This window comes from Opisthocomus hoazin, chromosome 4 (assembly GCF_030867145.1).
Source record: "Opisthocomus hoazin isolate bOpiHoa1 chromosome 4, bOpiHoa1.hap1, whole genome shotgun sequence".
Classification (NCBI taxonomy): domain Eukaryota; kingdom Metazoa; phylum Chordata; class Aves; order Opisthocomiformes; family Opisthocomidae; genus Opisthocomus; species Opisthocomus hoazin.
The window spans coordinates 71,355,859-71,374,949 of record NC_134417.1 but is presented as its reverse complement, the minus strand read 5'-3'; the positions used below and the strand labels follow the sequence as shown (position 1 = coordinate 71,374,949).

Genomic DNA, 19,091 nt, shown 5'->3' with positions numbered 1-19,091 from the left:
CCAGCCGCGGGCGGAACGGCTCGGGCAGGCGGGAGGCCGACCTTAGAAGGCGTGTGGGGAGCGCCCCGCTTCCGGGGGGGGCGGTGTTGCAGCGCGCCTGCGCGCGTGGGTGGGGGAGAGGGCGGGGCGTGGCGGGCGCGTGCAGCCGCCGGGAGCCGCCCGCCGCGCGGTCAGGCCAGGCGTCCGGGCGCAGCACGGCGCGGTGAGTCGCCCCGGGCAGCGGCGGGGCTGTCCCTCAGCCCGGGGGCGGGCGGCGTCCCGGTCAGGGCCCCGCTGGATGGGGGGACGGGGTGGGACAGGGCGGGCCGGGCCGGGACCCCCGGCGGCGCGGCGGGGGCTGGCTGCGCGCGGTCCCTCAGGGCGGGGGCCGTCCCCGCGCCGTCCCGCAGGGCGGCCCCGGCCGGGTGTTACCCCCCCACACCCCCCCCGGCCGCCTGACGGTGTCCGTTTCTGCCCCGCGCAGACCATGTCCAAGTCGCTGAAGAAGATCGTGGAGGAGAGCCGGGAGAAGAACCAGCCCGAGGTGGACATGTGCGACCGCGGCATCTCCAACATGCTGGACGTGCCCGGCCTCTGTGGGTACCGCGGGCGGGGACGGCGCCGAAACTTCCTTATTTGTCCAGGGGCCAGCCGGGGCGCGGCGGGGGGCGGGAAGACCCGGGGCTCCGGGGGGAGGCGGTTCGTGGGGAAGGCCCGCGGCTCCGGGGGGGGGAGTTCGTGGGGAAGGCTCCGCTCCCTCCGTCGTGGGGAGCCGGGAGGCCCCGCTCCGCGGCACCGGGCAGGCGGGGGCGGGCGGGCGGCCGGAGCTCCCGCCGTCTCGCCGGTGCGCAGCCCGGAGCGCTGCCTGCCGCTCGCTGCCGCCGCTCCGGCCCAGCGACGGGGAGCCTTTGGCTGCCGTCCCGCCGTGCCTCTCCCTGCTGCCGGGGCAGAGCCGCCGGCCGAGCGGCATCTCCTTGGTCAGCCCGGGGCCGGGCACGGCCGCTCTCTGGGGCGGGTGAGGTGAGGCGGGGTGACCGCTGCAGCCGTGCCAGGGTGTGCTGGTGGATGACAAGCTGACCATGAGCCAGCAGTGTGCCCTGGTTGCCAAGAAGGCCAATGGGATCCTGGGGTGCATGAAGAAACGTGTGGCCAGCAGGTCGAGGGAGGTTCTCCGTCCCCTCTACTCTGCCCTAGTGAGGCCTCATCTGGAGTACTGTGTCCAGTTCTGGGCTCCCCAGTTCAAGAAAGATGAAGAGCTACTGGAGAGAGTCCAGCGGAGGGCTACGAGGATGGTGGGGGGGCTGGAGCATCTCTCCTATGAGGAAAGGCTGAGGGAGCTGGGCTTGTTTAGCCTGGAGAAGGCTGAGAGGGGACCTTATAAATGCTTATAAATATCTGAAGGGTGGGTGTCAGGAGGATGGGGCCAAGCTCTTTTCAGTGGTGCCCAGTGACAGGACAAGGGGCAATGGGCACAAACTGAAGCACAGGAAGTTCCGTCTGAACATGAGGAAGAATTTCTTCCCTCTGAGGGTGACAGAGCACTGGAACAGGCTGCTCAGAGGGGCTGTGGAGTCTCCTTCTCTGGAGATATTCAAGACCTGCCTGGACGAGGTCCTGTGCAGCCTGCTGTAGGTGACCGTGCTTTGGCAGGGGGCTTGGAGTAGATGATCCCCAGAGGTCCATTCCAACCCCTACCATTCTGTGTTTCTGTGTCGTACTTGGCATACGGCACGACGACGGGTGCTGCCAGAGTTGTGACAGCGTGTTGTTACTGGTGCGTTATTATATGGTGTTACTGAAGTTAATTTGCAGCCAGTGCAATGTGCTGATAACAGCGTGCTGTCACAAGTCTGGAGAAGTCGTAAGTGAAGAGCAATGCAGGAAACTCTGCGTTGCTTTTGCTTTGGCCAAGCGTATGTGTGGTGTTGTGGTACAGTACACAGGCAGTAAGTTGAAGTTGTGACTGGCTGTAGCGTGCAACAGGCTGAAATTTTCCTGAATGCATGATGTAATGTGAGAAAAAGCAAAATCTAAAACCACCGGTGTATTCGAAACTCTTAACTGTATCCTGATTTAGCTCTTGCCATGTTTGTTAAATTTGGTAGCAATCAGGAGCAAGTTTATGTAACTCGTCTTACATGATGGGGATGAGTTCAGGGAAATGTGTGGCTTGCTGCGAGCTCACCATCGTCTGCAGAGTCGGGAGCAGGCCAGGCTCTCTTCGGCCCCATCAGTGAAGGATGGAAAGAGAATTACAGTTTTGCAGAGCTAGGTTCTGTACTTCTGTCTCCATCCTTTACTGATTTCTTTCCCTGCTCCGGAGTTGTGCGTGGGATTTCAGGAAGATTACACTGTAAAGCCCGTATGTATGAACTCATGTTAAGTAGAAAGTTTCACTGTATTTCTGTTGGATGAACAGTTGTTTGAGACAAAGTTGTGTGAGGCTCACATTAACTACAGGCTCATTTTCAGAACTATACTTTCCTCTTTCAGATAAACTAACACTGTATGAGTATGGGGCAGCAACAGAGTACTGTTGCTTTTGTTAAGTAGGCTTGGCGCCTGTTCAGCTCATTAACACTAAGACACATAATCAGTTAGCCAGCTTTGATCTTTCAGATGGGGGAAAAAGTTAATGTTGAAGTTCATCAGTAATGCTAAAGTAAAAAAAGCTTTTCATGTACAACAATTGTCTTGGGTTTGCTGTGGAGGCAGGGCTGGGGACCACACTGTGGGACGTCTGTGGTCCACAGGTGGTCCGTGATGCAAAGTTGCTAGTTAAGCATATAAAGCTTGTTGGGCAGGGAGCTCAGTATGTGACGTGGAGACTTGTGGTCCCCTGGTGACTCTGCGTCTGGCAGGTCCATGTGCAGATACTCTCGGTGCGCTTTGTGTGACTTGCTTTAGTGTGGGGGTTTGGGGACTCCTCCAATTTGAGAGGGAAGTTAGGGAAGGGTGAAATGATGGCTGGTTTCTGTTCAGTTAGTTGAGACCACCTTGCTTGTTCGGTTACTCTACACTCTGGTAGAGAATGCATTAGAAGTTCAGGTTTTTGGTTTTGTTTTAATGGTCAAGGTATTTGCCACTTTCCATCTGGAGAAGGCATAACTTTCTCCAAATACACCTTTAAAAAAGTAAGGAATAGGTATTACCTCTGAATTTTGAAACAGACCAAAGCTGCTTCTGTCAAATACCAATATCTCTTTTGAAATCAAGATGAAATACTTTTCCTACCTGGATGGAGACTGACACTCGGTATCTGAAACTGTCTTAAACTATCTTAAACCAAGAAGCTTGGCAACCCCTACATCTCTTCCCGCTTTTATGTTTAGTAAAGTGAGAGTGGAGTTATCAACTTGTGTAAAATGCAGAGTTCACATTCTCAAAGAAAAGCTCAGTAGTCCCTGAGCCGCTGCTCGCTCAGGAGTTCAGTAATGTCATTGGAAGTGGAGTTCTATTTTTGGAATATTCCTCGAATCCAGTCACTTCTGTGTTTTCCAGTGATGACTTAAAGTATGAACTAGAATTGTGCTACAGGCCTTCAGAGCATCTGAATTTTTTAGCCTTTCAGAAATGTAATATGAGAAAACTCTTTTCAAAGATGGTCTGTGGGAAAGAGATTTCATTTGAGAGGAAAACTGACCCTTGATCTAGATGTTCTGTGCTTTAGCTCATCATACTAATGCAAAGACCATGTGAAACAGTTTTAGACTTTAGAGACTCTCCTGATTATTCTGGCATGCGATAAAACAAATGTTATACCATTTGTGAGCACATCTATACTATAGTTGTGCATCCGTACATGAATGGTTTTAAAAAATGTCTTGCCCCATGGAAATGTGTGGGGTTTTTTTAATTCCATATTGTGAGATAAACAGATCATATTTGTTTACAAAGCAGCCAGGTATTGACAGGTCATGGAAAAGAGCATTAATAGGTGTTCTGGAGCGTGAACAGTTGGGTTCAGCGAGTAGGACACGATGTGCCTTTTCCCTAGCCTGATGGTCAGGGCAATTATTGGTAGGACTTTAAACAGCCATCAACAATTACAGAATTGTTCTTGGAGTAGGGACCAGTCTCTGATCTGTGATTTACATATCTTTAAGTGATCGATATGGGGAAGCTGTGAATTAAGGAATTATTTTGCCCAAATAACCTGAGACATCTGCTGCTCTGTAGTCTTGTTGTCAGTGAAGGAATATTGGATGAAATCCTACTTGGTAAGTGTTAATTTGCTCTTGTTATCATTCCATCTGTAAGCTAGTTGTATTTTACGTAAAGTACATGCTTGTGTGGTAGGAATTAACATGCCTAGAATTTTTTATCAGAAAGTTAGTGTTGATAGAATTGTCTGCTCCTAAAATAGCCAAAGCAAAGAAGATGGAGGGGCAGGCTACTTGTCAGTTTGTACGATACTATAATGCTCGGCCTGCATTAACTTCCTCCAGTGGGACAGACAGTGTCTTATCTTGGTTCAGCAAGGTCTCTGGAGTCTTCCTGGGTTTTTTGTTTGTATTTTTTTTCCTTTTTTAAAAAAATAAGTCAAGTCTTGTTGTCCAAATATTTTACATAAAGCTAACTTTCATGCATGACAGCAGCGAATGGAAAGGCTTGGTACTAGGGCCAAAAGGGAAGAGCTTAAGTATTCTTCCCTTGACCAACACTGTTTTGAAGCAGTAGTGGGACTGGGACCATAATGAGAATTTGTAATTACTATGCAAGTAAATTGCTCTGACAAACGGTAGTATCCTGACCCTCAAACTTCTGTGTGGGTATCTGGTGCATTCTTGAAACCAAAATACCTTATCGCCTGTACGGTAATTACTGTAATCTTAGCAAGGCATCAAGGTCTGCAGTCCTCAAGAAACTGCTGCTTAGTGTCCAGGAGCGCCTCCGGTGGCATCGGAGGGAGGTTACAGCAATTCCCCTGTAGGGACCACGGTGCCCTTCGCATATTGGGGCGAGTGGTCGGAGTGGTCCTCAGCGAGTCCTGCTAGTAGGACTGCGCCTACCTGAGTGCGTATGTCCAAAGCACAGTGACCCCACCAGGCCCACTTCAGCCTTCTAGACGTTACTCGGAGATGTCAAGTAGTTGCTTAAGACAGATGCCTTTGTCAGAAGAGCTGATAGTGTAGCTGTCATGTAGAATTAACTTTGTGTGTAGGATGAGGAAAACCAGAGTCAGCTGTTCCCACGGCATAGTCCTTTTCACAGGAGCTGGCAAGTGGCAACGTACTGAAAAACTTGATATTTCCAGAGGCTGGTTGTTTCATACAGGTCAGTTACATGTAAAAGGAGCAAATTCCTTTCCTTGTAAGGAGTAACCAAATGCCACTTTTTATCTAGGCTCCCTTTCTTAAAATGCTTGCACATCTGTCTCCGAACTGGTACTAGCTTTGGACCTTTCAATGAAAATCTTGTTGTCTAGATATGGCTGCAGTGCTGCTGGAAGTAGTCCAGAGCACAGATGCCCAAACCTATGCTCTCTTCAGAATAGTGTTGGAATGTCATCTTGTTTGTTCCTTTGGGGGATGTCAGCCTGCTTTGCGGGCTGAAGATGCAGTGAGATTTTGTCACGCATCAGGATGGACTGAGATAGGGGAGTTTCAGACAAGGTGTCTGGGCTTCAGTCGAATTTGGACAGTGAGGTCCAGATTGAAATGGCTTTGGTCTAGGGGTTTTGGCCTTGGAATTTTTGATGTTGGGACTTAGTTCTGTTCTGTATAGATATGTGAGAAGAAACCCTTCTGAAAATAGACTTAGTTGAAGAAGACAGCGATGTGACAAATACGGAGAGGGAGTAGTGAGAATAATGCTTGTAAGCTGGTGTTGTTAAAGGCCAGCAGTACACATGGCTCGATGGTTTAGTTAGCAGGCTTACCTTTAAAAACTAAATATGCACAGAACTTCTTAAGACAAAAATTCAGCAGGAATTTGATGTTTGGAAGACTTGAGTCTGCAGCCCCAAAGCTTAAATGCATCTGAGTAAGCGTCCTCACTTCCGATGTATAGAAGTGATGAAATCGGGGCAGGCAAGGTTCACCATATGCATACACATGGATTAGATCAAGGTCTGTTTCCGTTCTCTGTTAGTAAAACACTTCCCTTTTCTTACTCTTTTGTTTCTTAGTTCCGTTCGTAGGTGATCCAGAGCAGGTACTTGCATGTGTGCTGCTGTCTAGCACTTGGTGCAGTTCAGTGACTTTATACTTCTGTGGTGCAAATAAGTTGTATGTAAGTGGTGTCTCCTCATAAACTGGCTTCTTGCAGGAGTTATGGATATTATTTGATATGCTTTTTCTTTCAAATATTGAATTACATCTTGAGCACAGAAACTGAATATCCTAAACACTTCGTTTAGTCTATTTGAGTTGTCATTCTGATTTGTATGCTTTAAATGGGTGTTTCACTTGGTGGGGCATGGGGGAGGCAGCTCAAGACTGCTTCCTTACCACTGCCTCGAGTTTATTTTATTTTGATAACCTTGGACATGTCTAACCTTAGTGTTAACAAATAATCATTCGCAGGAGTCATATCCTCTTCATAGAAGAGGTGGTTCACAGGCAGAAAAGAGTTGAGAGGCCTGTTGTATTGATGGATATATGAACTAAATTTGAGCCTTTCCTCGTGTATTTTCTCGAGTCTTATTTAAAGGCATGTATTGGGGATTTCTGGTTTTAATGTGGTGGAGTTCATTATGGACTCCAACAAAGTAAAGAACAGATTATATGAATTTTGGATTCTGTCCTGAAACTGGCAAAGGTCTGTGCAAAACTGGAATGAACTGGTCAGGGCCACAGAAGTGTGGCAACAGCTTCAGTCTCTGTTCTGCTGTAATAAATCAAAGGATAAAAGAAATAGCGCAAATGTTCTTAAAACTCACTCTGTGCCTGGCTGCCCGATTCAGCGCTGCGTTCCCTGCAGCTGCAGTTCAGTGTGGGCGACGCACCCTCTGCCCGGCGGCAGCCATGTTGGGAGCCTGGCTGTGGGGAGCCCAGCTGGCCGCCATGCTCGTGCTGAGGGGCCAGCTTCGTAGTGTGGAGGTGAGGTACGGTTAGTTGGTCTTGTTCTGCCGCTTCAGTTCAACTTCTCTACTTTGAAAGCCTGTCTTAAAGTGAGGTGGGAGCAACTTTGTGCAGTATCAAAGTAGCTAGTTCTCACCACGGCCAGTGTGGGAGGGCCTGAGGGTACAAAGCTGGTGGAAGTCTTTGGTATGTGTTGGGTGCCTTTTCCTGACTTTGTGGTCACCTAAGATCGATTTGAACGTCTGAGGCTTGGGGAAGAGCTTACCTGACTAATCGGACCTTTCGCATGTTGGCTGATGGGGACAGAGAGGGCCTCTTGGACAGGAGGGTGTGGGTAGGCACACAAGCTGTTTAAGTTGTGCTGCAGAAGATAGCCATTGCTCTCCTTGTAGGGTGGGGAAAGGGGCTAGGGCAGAGTAGGTAACTCCACTGCATGGTCACAAATTACTGACTCTCTTTAAGTACAGTGGAGCAAGGCAGATGTCTTGTTGATGCCGGTGAGTCAAGGCAAAGCCTCAGAGCTCTAGAATGACCTGTTTTCTTAAGTTAGATGCAGGAAAAGATGTGTTTTTCCTGGCATTGGTGATGTCAGTTTGGATCTGGCTATGTTCTAGATTAGGTTGTCATAGAGCTGGTGATGTCAGATTAGAGCACTTTTCATCTCAGGCTGCCGACAGATGGGCTGCCCTGCTGCTGGCTGGGCTCCTGCTAGTCAAGGGACCGTAAAATGTTGACTTTCCGTGATTGTCACAGCTACTAAAACATCTAAACTAAGAGGAAGAAATACTTGGGCATTTGTTCAGAAGCTTGTAACTTATCCCCAGCACTTTCTCTCAATTACTTTGTGTAAATTGAGTTCATATATTTAGCTTTATGTGTAAGTAATTGCTGGTGCAAGTGGTTGCTTATGGTTCAGTTGCTGATGTGGCTTTTAGTTTAGAGCCTGTTGTGGAGGCTGCTGCACTTGTCTGCCCTTTAGTGCTGGTTTTTATACAGTGCACTTGCAGGCTTTCTATGGGCTCTGTTTTCCGTCCTGCTGTTCTGCTTTACGGGCTGGTGCAGGCTGTACTTAGAGTGCCCATGATTTAGGAGAGATTTAGGGTGGGTGCGTTGTTTCTTCCGTTCTCCTCCTTGCCTTTCCTTCCTCCATAACGTGCAATTGCACAGGGAATTGTGGTGACACTTTTGTTTTCTTAACACTGAACTCTGCAATCTGTTTCTGCCTTTGAGTGACTGCTTTCATTCTGCTAACAGGTTATATTTGCCTCTGGTAAGGTAGGAGCTTTCAGGGGTTAGCTGAAACAGGTTGCTGTATCAATAAGTAAAAGCTCTCCAAGCTGTTTCCTCCAGCTTGCAGTTTAGTAAGTATTGAGTAGGATGGCCAGTTTTCAGACATGCTCCCCAGGTCATCTTCATTCTCTAAGGCAGCAAGAACCCCGTGGCTATCTCTGGGCTAACGTTAGTGATGTTTGGTGCCTGAGGGATGAGAGACATAACTGCTTTCAGCTGTCCTCCAGGCAGGAAAGTTTTCCAGCTGCCTAGGAGGGGCAGCCAGGTGTAATTTCTAGAGCTGTTTTGAAGAAGCTACACTAGAAGTTAGGAAAAAAGTGTAGGGGAGGAAAATCTCTCAGTGTTCCTAGTTCAGTAAAGTATAGTGAACCTTTTACAGGGAGGAATAAGATGTTTGGGAACTACTTCAAGGTGTGAGTTTCTCCTCTGACTATTTTAGGATATTTTTCTGATCAGGTAATGTCAGTTGTAGGCTATGGACCTTCTAGGGAAAGCGGTAGTGCTGTGGAGGGTGGAAGTAGGCAAGAAGAAATGTAAAGAATGATGAAGCATAGGGCGAGTGCTGGTCTCTGTAGCTGCCTCATGCCGCGTACTCATTTGCTCAATAAGGTGGAATCTGAGGGGCTTGTATCAATCAGATTATTCAATTAATTTGAGTAAATATTATGTGTTGTCCCTTTGCCACTCAAAAATTATGCCAGTCTGCTACTGTGCTTTATGGGTGCCAGGCTGTAAATGCAGCTGTTGGTACTTAGGACTTAAATCTAGCAGTGACTTGAAGGTAATGAACAGGGAATGCGTGGAAATATAATTGCTCATGTGGTATGTGTTCCTGTTGGGAGAAGTGTTAGAGCAGCTATCGGGTCTTCCTTGGGGAGGATTCAAAGGGTGGAAATTAGGTGTTTCTGTGTGCCAAGAACTGTGCCTTTGCTGGGGGGCACCAGCATTTGCTGCTCGGGTTGTGTTTGATTCAGGAGCCAAAATATGAGGTAAAGGGGCAGAGGAGTGACCGGATATGTCCTGGAGTCGTGAGCTTGCCTTGTGTGTTGTGACAGTGCATATGAGTCTGGAGGTGCTGGAGCAGAGGGAAGAACTAGCCTCTTTTTTAGCTGGAATAGCTGCAAGCTCTCAGTTGCCACCTCTGTAAACTAACTTCTTTCTCTCTTCATTTGCAGTTACGTTGTCTCATATCACACAGCTGGTTCTGAGTCACAACAAGCTTACAAGTAAGTATACTCATGTTTTCAGACTTCGTTACAGGCAGTTGAGCAATATTGAAAACCTGACACTGCTAGTTTAATTTTATTTTTTTAGTAGAGCACAGTGTCACTGTTAAGAGTGCTTCTCAGTGAAGCACTTTATTAAAAATAAAGATATTGAGGATGTGAATTAGAATCTTGCCTTTCCAAATTCAATACAAATCTGCCATGTACCGGAAGATCTGTAATTCTCAGTCTTGCTACCAATTCAGCCAAAAACCCATTCCCTACCACAGCTCTGAAGTCCTTATATTTAGGTGAGGACTTTTGATATTTTTTTTTTTTTTACTGTATGAGAAATTATATGGTTTTCATTTTAGTAGATGGATAACTAATTTGACTAAAGCAAGCGACTGCATTGTATCTATAACAAAAGATATGTGAGCAAGGCCAACTGAATGTGAGCTTCAAGCATGAAAGTCAAGCAGCCTAATTCTGTCAGAAAAAAATCTTTTGAGTGTAAGTTGTCTCTTGCTTGTACTGAACACACCAACTTCACTGACTACCTTGTGGATCCTACTTCCCACAGTAAAGAAACCCTCAAGTGATGTGTTGGTGAATAGCGTGTCATGAGAACAGCATAAACATGAGACTTAATGTAGTGGAGGCAGATATCACACTGGCTTTTGCAAGGCAAAAGAATTTACTTATTTATAGGAGAATGCATCAGGTTTACCCATCAGTGTCTTGTGCAAACACTCTTGCTTCTTGTTGTGGAATTAAAAGCTGTGAATTTCGTCTGATTCCTGTTACTGTGCATCTTCTGAAGACAAGAGAAGTGTTGGTTTTGTTGATGTTGTGCTTGTCCTTGTCTGCTTTCTGCTCTCTGCATGTGCCAGTGGATTTCTGTCTCAAACAGTCTTTCCCTTTTGGAACTGAGTTTTTTAAGAGCGTGTGGAATGGGGAGGGGAATGGATCCACCAAAGAGGCAGGGTGCTGGGGAGGTGACTATGCAGGTGCTGTAGCATGTACCAGGCTACACCCAAGAAAAGCTTTACAGATTGAGATTAGGGTTAAAAAACAACAAAAACATATTGAATTCTAAACTATTTACTGCATGAGCTGTAAGATATTATGTGCTACTTAAAACATACGTATTGATTCAAAAATCTCGCTATAAGGCTTTGAGCATTTGCAGGGGGTTAAGCATGAGGAATAAATGAAAATATTCTTAGATTCTACTACATAAAGACTGCTTCTCTGGTTGCAGTTTATTGGGTACTAATGCATAGCTTAAAGGATTTGAAGTAGTAGCAGGAAATAGGTAAAAGTATAGGCACTATGTGAGTGGCTGTGAGAAGTACAAATTAGTTATTCCAGGCCCTGCTTCTGATTGTAAAGTTTCCCCTAGACTGGCATCTTGCTAGTTGTTTTTGTCTTTATGGTAGTTTTCACAGAAATCTCTATTTATAAATATAATGAGCAACTTCCAGCCATCTGACATGGAAATGATGATCGATGGGTAAATTCCTGGGTAAATTCAGGAAGGGAAAATTAAGCATTGCTGTTAGGCACACAGCTCTGCCTCTAGTTGAGAAAGTCATGAAGTTCCTAATAGCTGGAAGCTGGGGGAATGTTTGGGCAAAGCATTATGGTAAACTTGCTTTGGGCATACTACTCTCTGGCATCTGTTACCAGCCATTGATGGAGTCAGTGGCCACAGGGCCACTCAGCTGGTGGCTTTTTTTTGTTCCCTCGGGTCACTGCAAGGAGACAGCTGGCCCTGAACTTGAGCTGCTTAAAGCTAGGCAGTTAATTGTATCCAACCACTTCAGCTTTCTCTGCAGCTTTCGGAGGGCTGCGGACATGTTGAGATAGAGGTGTGCAGGGTGAACTGCTATCTGCTGCCTGGGTGACAAGGCCAGATGGCTCATGCAAAGTTGTGTACCTGGTGCTGCCAGGCAGAACTTCTCTCTGGCGTCAATTACTTGCTCTGGTGTTTTCTGTCTGAATGGTTGCTTATCTGGCACAAGGATGAAACGGGTTGTAAGCATTACTCTTGGTAAATTTGACAATTGTTTCTCTGGAATTTGTAAAAATCCTACAACTTTTGAGAGCTAACAGACTTCCAAGGACTTAATAATCTCCTCCATGGGATATCTTACAAATCTTAAATGTAGCTAAAGGGTGAGTTCAGCTGAATGCACAATTGGCTGGGCTGGCAGCAGATGCCTACCTTGCTCTGAGGAAGAGAAGACAGGCTGAAACTCCTGCAAGGAGACTTGAACCATGGTGAACTTCGCTGTCTGAGAACTGAGCCGGGGGAGGGTGACGTGCTTGGGCACGAGTGCCAGAACTAGAAGCTAAGCAACCAACCTATGTCCTAGCTATGAGTTTTATTTGTAGACCTGACTGGGGGAGAAAAAAGTTATGGTAATAAGAGGTTTCCAAGAAGGATGTTTAACTATTCAAGAAGAATCCAGACTGCACTGTTTGTTTAAAGCAGTTTTAGTTTTCAAAATACCACTTTAAGAATTGCCACTACTCTAAAATAGTGTTATATTAAATGTCAACTTTTAATCACAGCCTTTTTCTAAAGTAGCCCTTAGATCAGCAGGCTGCAAGTCTATCTGTTCTCTCGGCCAAGGGATTCTGTCAGCCTTTCTAATTGCTGTATTTAAGTTTCTTTTATGGAAGGTAAAACCTCTGCTTCTCCTGAGAAGTAACTCTTCAAGTCTTAGACTTACTATTCTTTCGCCAATTGATGTAGACATTTAAATAGACAGCACACATTTTAAAAAGGCTAAATTTCAAGTTCATGTTCTCGTATGTGACACTGTTGACCTAATCTTTTAAGCTATGTAATTAATTGTCTTAGCAGATTGTTCTTAAAATGACTAGGAAGCTGGTGGCAGTGACACTTGACATGCTACACTAAGGTCATATTAGCATCTTTCTACTAGTTTTCTGCCATTTAAATGAGTGTTCTGCTTGGTTTTTTTCTGCTGTTTAGAGTAAATATGTCTATCTGGAAGAATTAATACATGTAGAAACTGGATATGCATATTTTTATGTAACCATAGTTCATATTTTTGCCAGCAAACTCTATTAAAAGTAAGTAAAGTTTCATTAGCAAGTATGAGGACCACACTGTTAATTCCATCATACTGCCTAGAATATTTTTGTGGCATGTTTTTTGTTAATATTTCTTGTATGCCATTCATACTGCTGGTGCTTGTGCATTTACGTGTCTGGAAATCACTCATTATCAAAGTACTCAAATCCACATTGATTTTTTTTCTGGAGAATGTTAGGGTGGATTTTTTTCAGCTGTATGGTGCTGTGCTAATGGAGGAGTCTTGAACTGACTGCTTCTGCTCCAGGTAACTGCTGAAACAGTTGAGTCTGTTCTTTGCTGCTTGGTGAGAACTTTTGGTGCTTCAAAATCAGAAGCAAAACTCTAGGGGAAGCTGAATAGCTGCGATTCTGCAGTCTTGTTCAGCCCGGTTGCTGTGTAAATGACAAACCTGGGATGATTCCGCTTTGGGGTCTGCTGTGACAGTCCACTTGAAAGCAGAGGGAGAAAGTGAGCATTTCTGGTTTTTCTTAACTTAATGTAGACACACGGGTCAGTGCCTCCATATATTGTATGGGGAGTTTTTTGTTCCATCATTTGGTGATTTAATGAGAAGCAAAGTTAAAGGTGGTCATGCTTACACTATTAGCCTGCATATGTTGTCTGATCCTGACCCAAGTGTCTTTTGAACCTATTGGCTAACACCAGAATAAATGGAGTAGAAGTCCTGGCAAATGTTCCTCAAATTTGTGGAAATGAGTGATTGAATAGTAGAGATCTGCCATTCAATGTGGTGGATTAATTTGGGTAGATGTGACCAAGTTGTCTTTGTTCCCTGTCATCTGATGGTGGCTGAGGGGCACACAGCTGGCATTCACCTCCTGCTCAGAGCGATTGTTAATAGGACATGGGTAGTAGTAGAGAATTAGGGTAGCTGACCTGGAGGGGTATGGAGGGAGTTGGAGCCACAGGACGCACTTTTGTAGAAACCATGCTTGATCATTTTGGTTGATCACAAATATTGTTTCCCCATCTTCTGTGCAACAGTGATAATTTTTATGGGTATTCATTGTACTGTTTTGTGCGCTTCTACTTAGGACTGCTTCACTCAAGTTCAAGTGGAGCTTAACTTCTCTCAAAGTCCACAGCAGTCTTGGCCACTTGCTCTTTTGGACCCCCTTGTGCGGCATGAACGTGAGCGTGGGGTGCTGGTGTAGGTCTGCGTGCTTTGCAGGGCCAGCCAGCATGCGTCCTCTTACGCTGCTGCTCCATGGCTGATGCTGGGGTGACCGTGCCAGTCCCGTGTTACACTGTGCTTGGTTTCTAGCATTTTAGACTGTCGTAAGTCTTCTGAAGTTTTGTGTTAAGGAGTTTGTCATAGAAGTTCTTGAAATCAAACTTTGTTCTGCATTGTTCAAACCTCTTCAGCTGGAGTTCATGGTTTCATAATGGTTCTGGGGGACAGGTTGGGAACTGCAGAATGCTGGGATGTCTAGGGAGCCCAAGTCAGGGAGAGGAAAGGCATATTGCTAGGCTTGGCTGTTTTTTCTGCTCTGGGACTTGCCCCATGTCATTTCAAGCAGAATGTTTTGAAGCTCTGGGAGATGGCGTGAAACAGATGAGTTAGTGTGAGGGTTTTTTTTCCAGCTGAGAATAAGGTGTATCACATTGTCTTGAGGGCTTAGCTTTTTTGATAAATTGGTTTCACTAGAACACCAAATGGCTGCCTCTGACTGGGAAAAAAGTACCTTTGCAGGCTGGAACCGAAGTCAGCAAGGTAGATTAGACTTCACCTTTTGGTTCCCGTACGCTGCTATGTTTGTAAGGGAGAGATAATTGGAGCAGAACTGACAACAGAGAAGCTCTTGTTTTTAAAGGAAACTGTTTGAGCATATATGTTGTGGCTTATGCCTTACCTGACTTTTTTTTTTTTTCTTGCAGAGCAGCTTTTGTGAACTATTTTGCCATTAAGTATAAAGTGGTGCTGAAACTTCTAGACTTTATGTAGCTAGGCTATCTCAAGGTATTCTCCAGCTACTGAAAGCGTATACAAAGTTTCACATCCTAGGATAGCCACACGTAATATCCTTACTTAGTATGCCAATGAAGTTTGGCAATTAAAATCCCTGTACTACATGGTGACTAGGAAGTGTGCTTGAAGAGCTTTCGGAATCTCGGGTTAGCCATAGTCCAGCCCAGGAGGGCACAGCAGGGAAGACATGGCTGGGAAGCAGGCTGGGATGCTAAAGGCTGCTTCAGCACTGACAGCAGGTACAAGTCTTGGTCATCACTACGTGCGCAGCTATTGTGCTACCAACTTGATATGTTTTTATTTTCACTTATTGGGGATATGCTGTAAGTTTTTGATGACTTGTAACTACTGTAAGAGTTATTTGACTTACCTACCTGAGATGATTATTTGATGTTGTAGTCATTTGGACAATCTATTCAGAGATTCTAGCTTTTGTGACATTATCTCGTTGTACCTGGAGTCCATGAGTGTTTCTGCTGCCGGTGGAAATACCGGTATTGTATGATTTGTCCATTAGAGGTCACTGTTTAAATATCTTTAGCAGTTTCTTTTGTGGGCAGAGGCACTCCTAGTAGTGGGTTCAGCCTGCCTGGTAGGCAGTGGTGGGCAGCAGCTTAGTTTTTGCTGTTCTCGGTCCCCTTAACCAGAGGTGATCCTGTGTTTGCCAGCTTCACCATATTCTTGTGCTGCCTTTAAATGTTCTCAAAAGTTGTCTGCTATTCATAGCTCACTCCTGACTATTTTTGCCCTTGTACTCGGATTCCTTACCCAATATTATCAAAGGTCTGAATGATGAGAGATCAGGAACAACAATTTTTTTTTTTCTCAAACCTCCCCTGTATCACCTGATGTTGCATTCTCTGTCCTCCTCTACCTTTCCTCTGAGCGGCTGTCCTGTACTGTCCTCTGCTCTCTCCACTGCTGCTTCCTTGATTCTCAAGTGTAATCCTTAACTTTAGTCCCTTCCTTTTTGTGAGGTGATCCATTACTTTTTTGCTGCTGGCTCCCATTTCCACAGCTGAATTTTGTTTCTGGGTTCACTTTCTGATCCTGTCAGAATAGTTGTCTCATTGGTCATGTTCCTTTGACAGCCATGTGGTCGGCCTTTATCATCCTTGTGCATTTTGTCTTCTTCCAGCAAAGCAGTTTGAAACTTTTCTCCTTATTTTTTTTTTCCTGCTCACGCAACTTACTGCTGCTCTGCTCTACCATCTCCTTCTAAATTGTCTTGTTCTCTGTGCATGACCAGCACAGAAGCTTGTCCTTTAGTTGCTGTTAGCCCTCTTGACCGTGTCCTTGATCTTATTTAACATGCTGCTAAAATCCCTTGGTGTCATTTTTATATTAGTGTCTCCTTTATAAGTCACCTTCCTGGCTGTAGTGTATACCTAGATGTATTGGAGGTAGTCCAAAGACGGTTAGCAACTGTGCATCTGTCTGTCCTGAATTCCTTCCCAGTCTAGCTGCTTTGTTTTCTCTAGACTGCTGAAATGTGTTGTGGTGTTTCCCACTGGTATTGTCTGACACTTTGCATTTTGCCTGGTATCAGGGTATTTATACAGCAAACTTGCTGACCCCGTATACTCTTTACTCTTTGTTGCTTCTTGTATTCTCCTCTACTTTGCTTCTGTGTCTGCTCCATTCTGGTAAGTCATTCCACACTGTTGTACTGGCACGATATACCCAAAAATGGTGCAAGTAAGCTATCTACATAGTGCAGCTAAGGTTGTGTCCAAAGCACAAGACTTTGCCTGATAGTGGCCTCTCAGCTGCGCTTGGGAGTGGTGCTTTAAATTAACAGTAAGCCTTTCATTTTTGTTATATATTTTGATTTGTTTTTATTTCCTATTTCTGTTGTAGGGATCGCTAAAGGGAAATATCTTTATGAATAAAGTGCACAGGAGGATGTGAAAAGGGGAGAAAAGGAGATCCCTATACATATGCCTTACTAAATTTGTGACAACTGATTTCTGCACAAGTGTTTACATTAAATACCTTGTAACTTTTTCTCCCTGAAAAAAACCCAAACCTTTGGTTCTGAGACAGTGCAGATGGTGGAGTGGTGTAGCTTTATATAATATAAATTTTGGTTTTAAGAAGCTTTGGGGGAATGAAGCAGAATAATTTATAAGACAATTTTGTGCTATAATGGTATAAAGAATGCATGCTGAAACTACTCCAGTTTATGCATAAATTAAATTGTCACAGTTTGTGCTATACGACCACAAAGTCGGTTTTGCATCATAAGTAAGTGCACATACTAAATACAGCACTAGACACATACTGCTTGTCTTAAACATAGTTCTTCAGAAGCTGTTGTTCTCTTATTAAAAGACATCTCTGAACATATTAACTCCTTTTCTGTAAGTCTCAATGTTTTCTGATAGCTGAAAGAATTTACTATCTAACTCTGTACCATACAGGCTCAAAGAAGTGGCTTTAAGTACTGGGTATAGGAAGCCCAAACTAGGAGTGAGTTTAATTCATGCCCAGCTCTGAGGGCTGGAGCAGGAACATCGTGTGTAAGTACATGGGCTGACTTTGCTTTTGAGCAGTGAGCTTTTCTACTGCAGCCTCCTCCTGTGGGTGTGTTTAGAGGATGGACTGGTGTCTGTAATGAACAGTGTCAGCGCAGTAGGCTGTGATGCTGGATAGGGTGAAGAGTCAGTAGAGCCCACTAGCAGTGAAAAATAGTCCTATGGGAGTTCTTAAAAATATTTCGGTGGTGTAAAAAGTGTAAACTGCCATTACTGTCCAATAAAACAAGCTGAAATTATGGACTGTTTGTTAGATTCTCTCACAGTGAAAGCAGGACTTTGTAAACAAGCCACGCTGAGCAGGAGTAGATGGGTATGCCTGAGTAAGAGGCTGAAGTCACCTTGACCTGTGAGGGGTAGCCTTTAGTATCTGTTCAAGACCTGGTGTTCAGGGCATCTTTGGTTAGTCCCTCTAGTAAACTGAAAAAAACCTGTTAAACAGGAGACTGAAGTAAAGAGAATATTGAGAGAGGCGAAGGTGAACATGCTGAACGTCAGCTGGTTTGATTTAGCTAAAGCTGTGCAGTAGTGTGAAACTCTGAAAAGATCATGCTTAAACAGTTTAAACACCTGAAGGAGACTCACTGAGATTTAGTGAGATCATTTGCAATTGCATTTGATGGAAGCCTAATAATAAATCTTAATTTAACGCTAGCCGCTAAAGTTCTTTAGTCCTGCAGAAGTTACTGTTCTTAACCATTCCCTGCTGTAGAGATACCGACACGTAAGGATGACCTGACCTGTAACAAGGTGATGTAGCCTGCATTCTTCAGCTTTTTGCGTGGTGTACCACATGGGTTTTTTCTTCTCCTGACGTAAGTTGCTGAACTGTGCACTCCTCACAAAACAGTTGTTGAAGCTGAAGATGCTGTGGTCCACTACAGTACTTGCATGTCAGACTAATTCAAAAAGCTTGGCTAACATTCTGTTTTCTTCAGAATTTTGTGTAGAAATGAAGGGGGATATTTATATCCACATTTTTTATACCCATCCTCATTTGAACAATGTTGTTTCTTACTGCTGTAAAAAAGCTAACAAACATTGGATTTTTGTGGGCTGTTTTGGTGTGGTTTCAGTTCTTTGCTGTTAGGTGATTTATTTTCAACCTAGTAATCCCGTCTTAACCTCAGCCCCTGGTTTCTAGTATTTCTCTCCAAACTCTTAAGTGCTTCTTAAGCTTTCTTCTCAGGGAAGAACAGATTTGTCCTTTGTCTTCACTAGATGTCACTTGATTCCTAGTCTCTTCTCAGCCTTTCTTGTGCTCACAGCACTTCTACTTGACTCTGGCTTCTAAATTAAAACTGTTTATTGATAAATTGCTTTGTTAGCACGGTAGCACATCAGTGAGCTGTACTATAATTTAAACATGTTCATAAGAACATTTTCATAACTCCAGAGCTTCTGTGGATAATTGCAAAAAAGAACTCTGCTAGTTTCTTGAAGGAGCTGAAGATTAAGGAGACAAGTTTGTTTTTAATGTTCTCAGTGTGAGGAAGGTTAGTATCCCTCTTTGGAAGAGGGTGGAGGGAGGGCAAAAGGGGAGACTTGAACTACGTAATGTGTAAATTAAGTACAGTATGCTTCAATTGGGATAAGGATTCTTTTCAGTTAACTGCCAAGTATGATATCAGCATGCCTATGAATATTTAAAATTAAAACTGTTGTGTTCTCCCTCTGCTAATTCCTCTTTCATTTTGGTGAAGCTGATTGCTTCTCTCTCAGTATAACAGAGCTCTTGTCAAATTAATCTAAACATGACTCCAGCTCTACGAGTACATTTATATTGGATGCACAGAATGCGTTATATATTTAGTATTCTAAATTCTTCTTCTGCCCTGAAATGTGAGTAATATTTCATGTCTTCATGACCTTAACTCCAAGGAATCCTTACTCATGCAAAGTTCCCGTTGACACTAACAGGATTAGCAACAGTCTGCAGAACTGGGTTTATTA

General features: G+C 44.7%; 1 protein-coding gene across 3 annotated transcripts in view; it reads left to right on the top strand.

Annotated features, from left to right (window-relative positions):
* The window catches only part of RSU1 (Ras suppressor protein 1), a 120,395-nt gene that overhangs the window by 4,605 nt on the left and 96,699 nt on the right, over positions 1-19,091 (top strand). For 2 of the 3 annotated variants that reach the window (XR_012763779.1, XM_075419440.1), the window contains exons 2-3: positions 464-575; positions 9,470-9,520. Coding sequence is in view for 2 of the 3 variants with exons in the window: in XM_075419440.1 (XP_075275555.1) it covers positions 464-575; positions 9,470-9,520 (163 nt within the window). In the remaining variant the exon portion in view is untranslated. Of the gene's footprint in view, positions 1-120; positions 203-463; positions 576-9,469; positions 9,521-19,091 lie in introns of those variants that run through there. The other variant, XM_075419441.1, reaches the window with a different exon arrangement.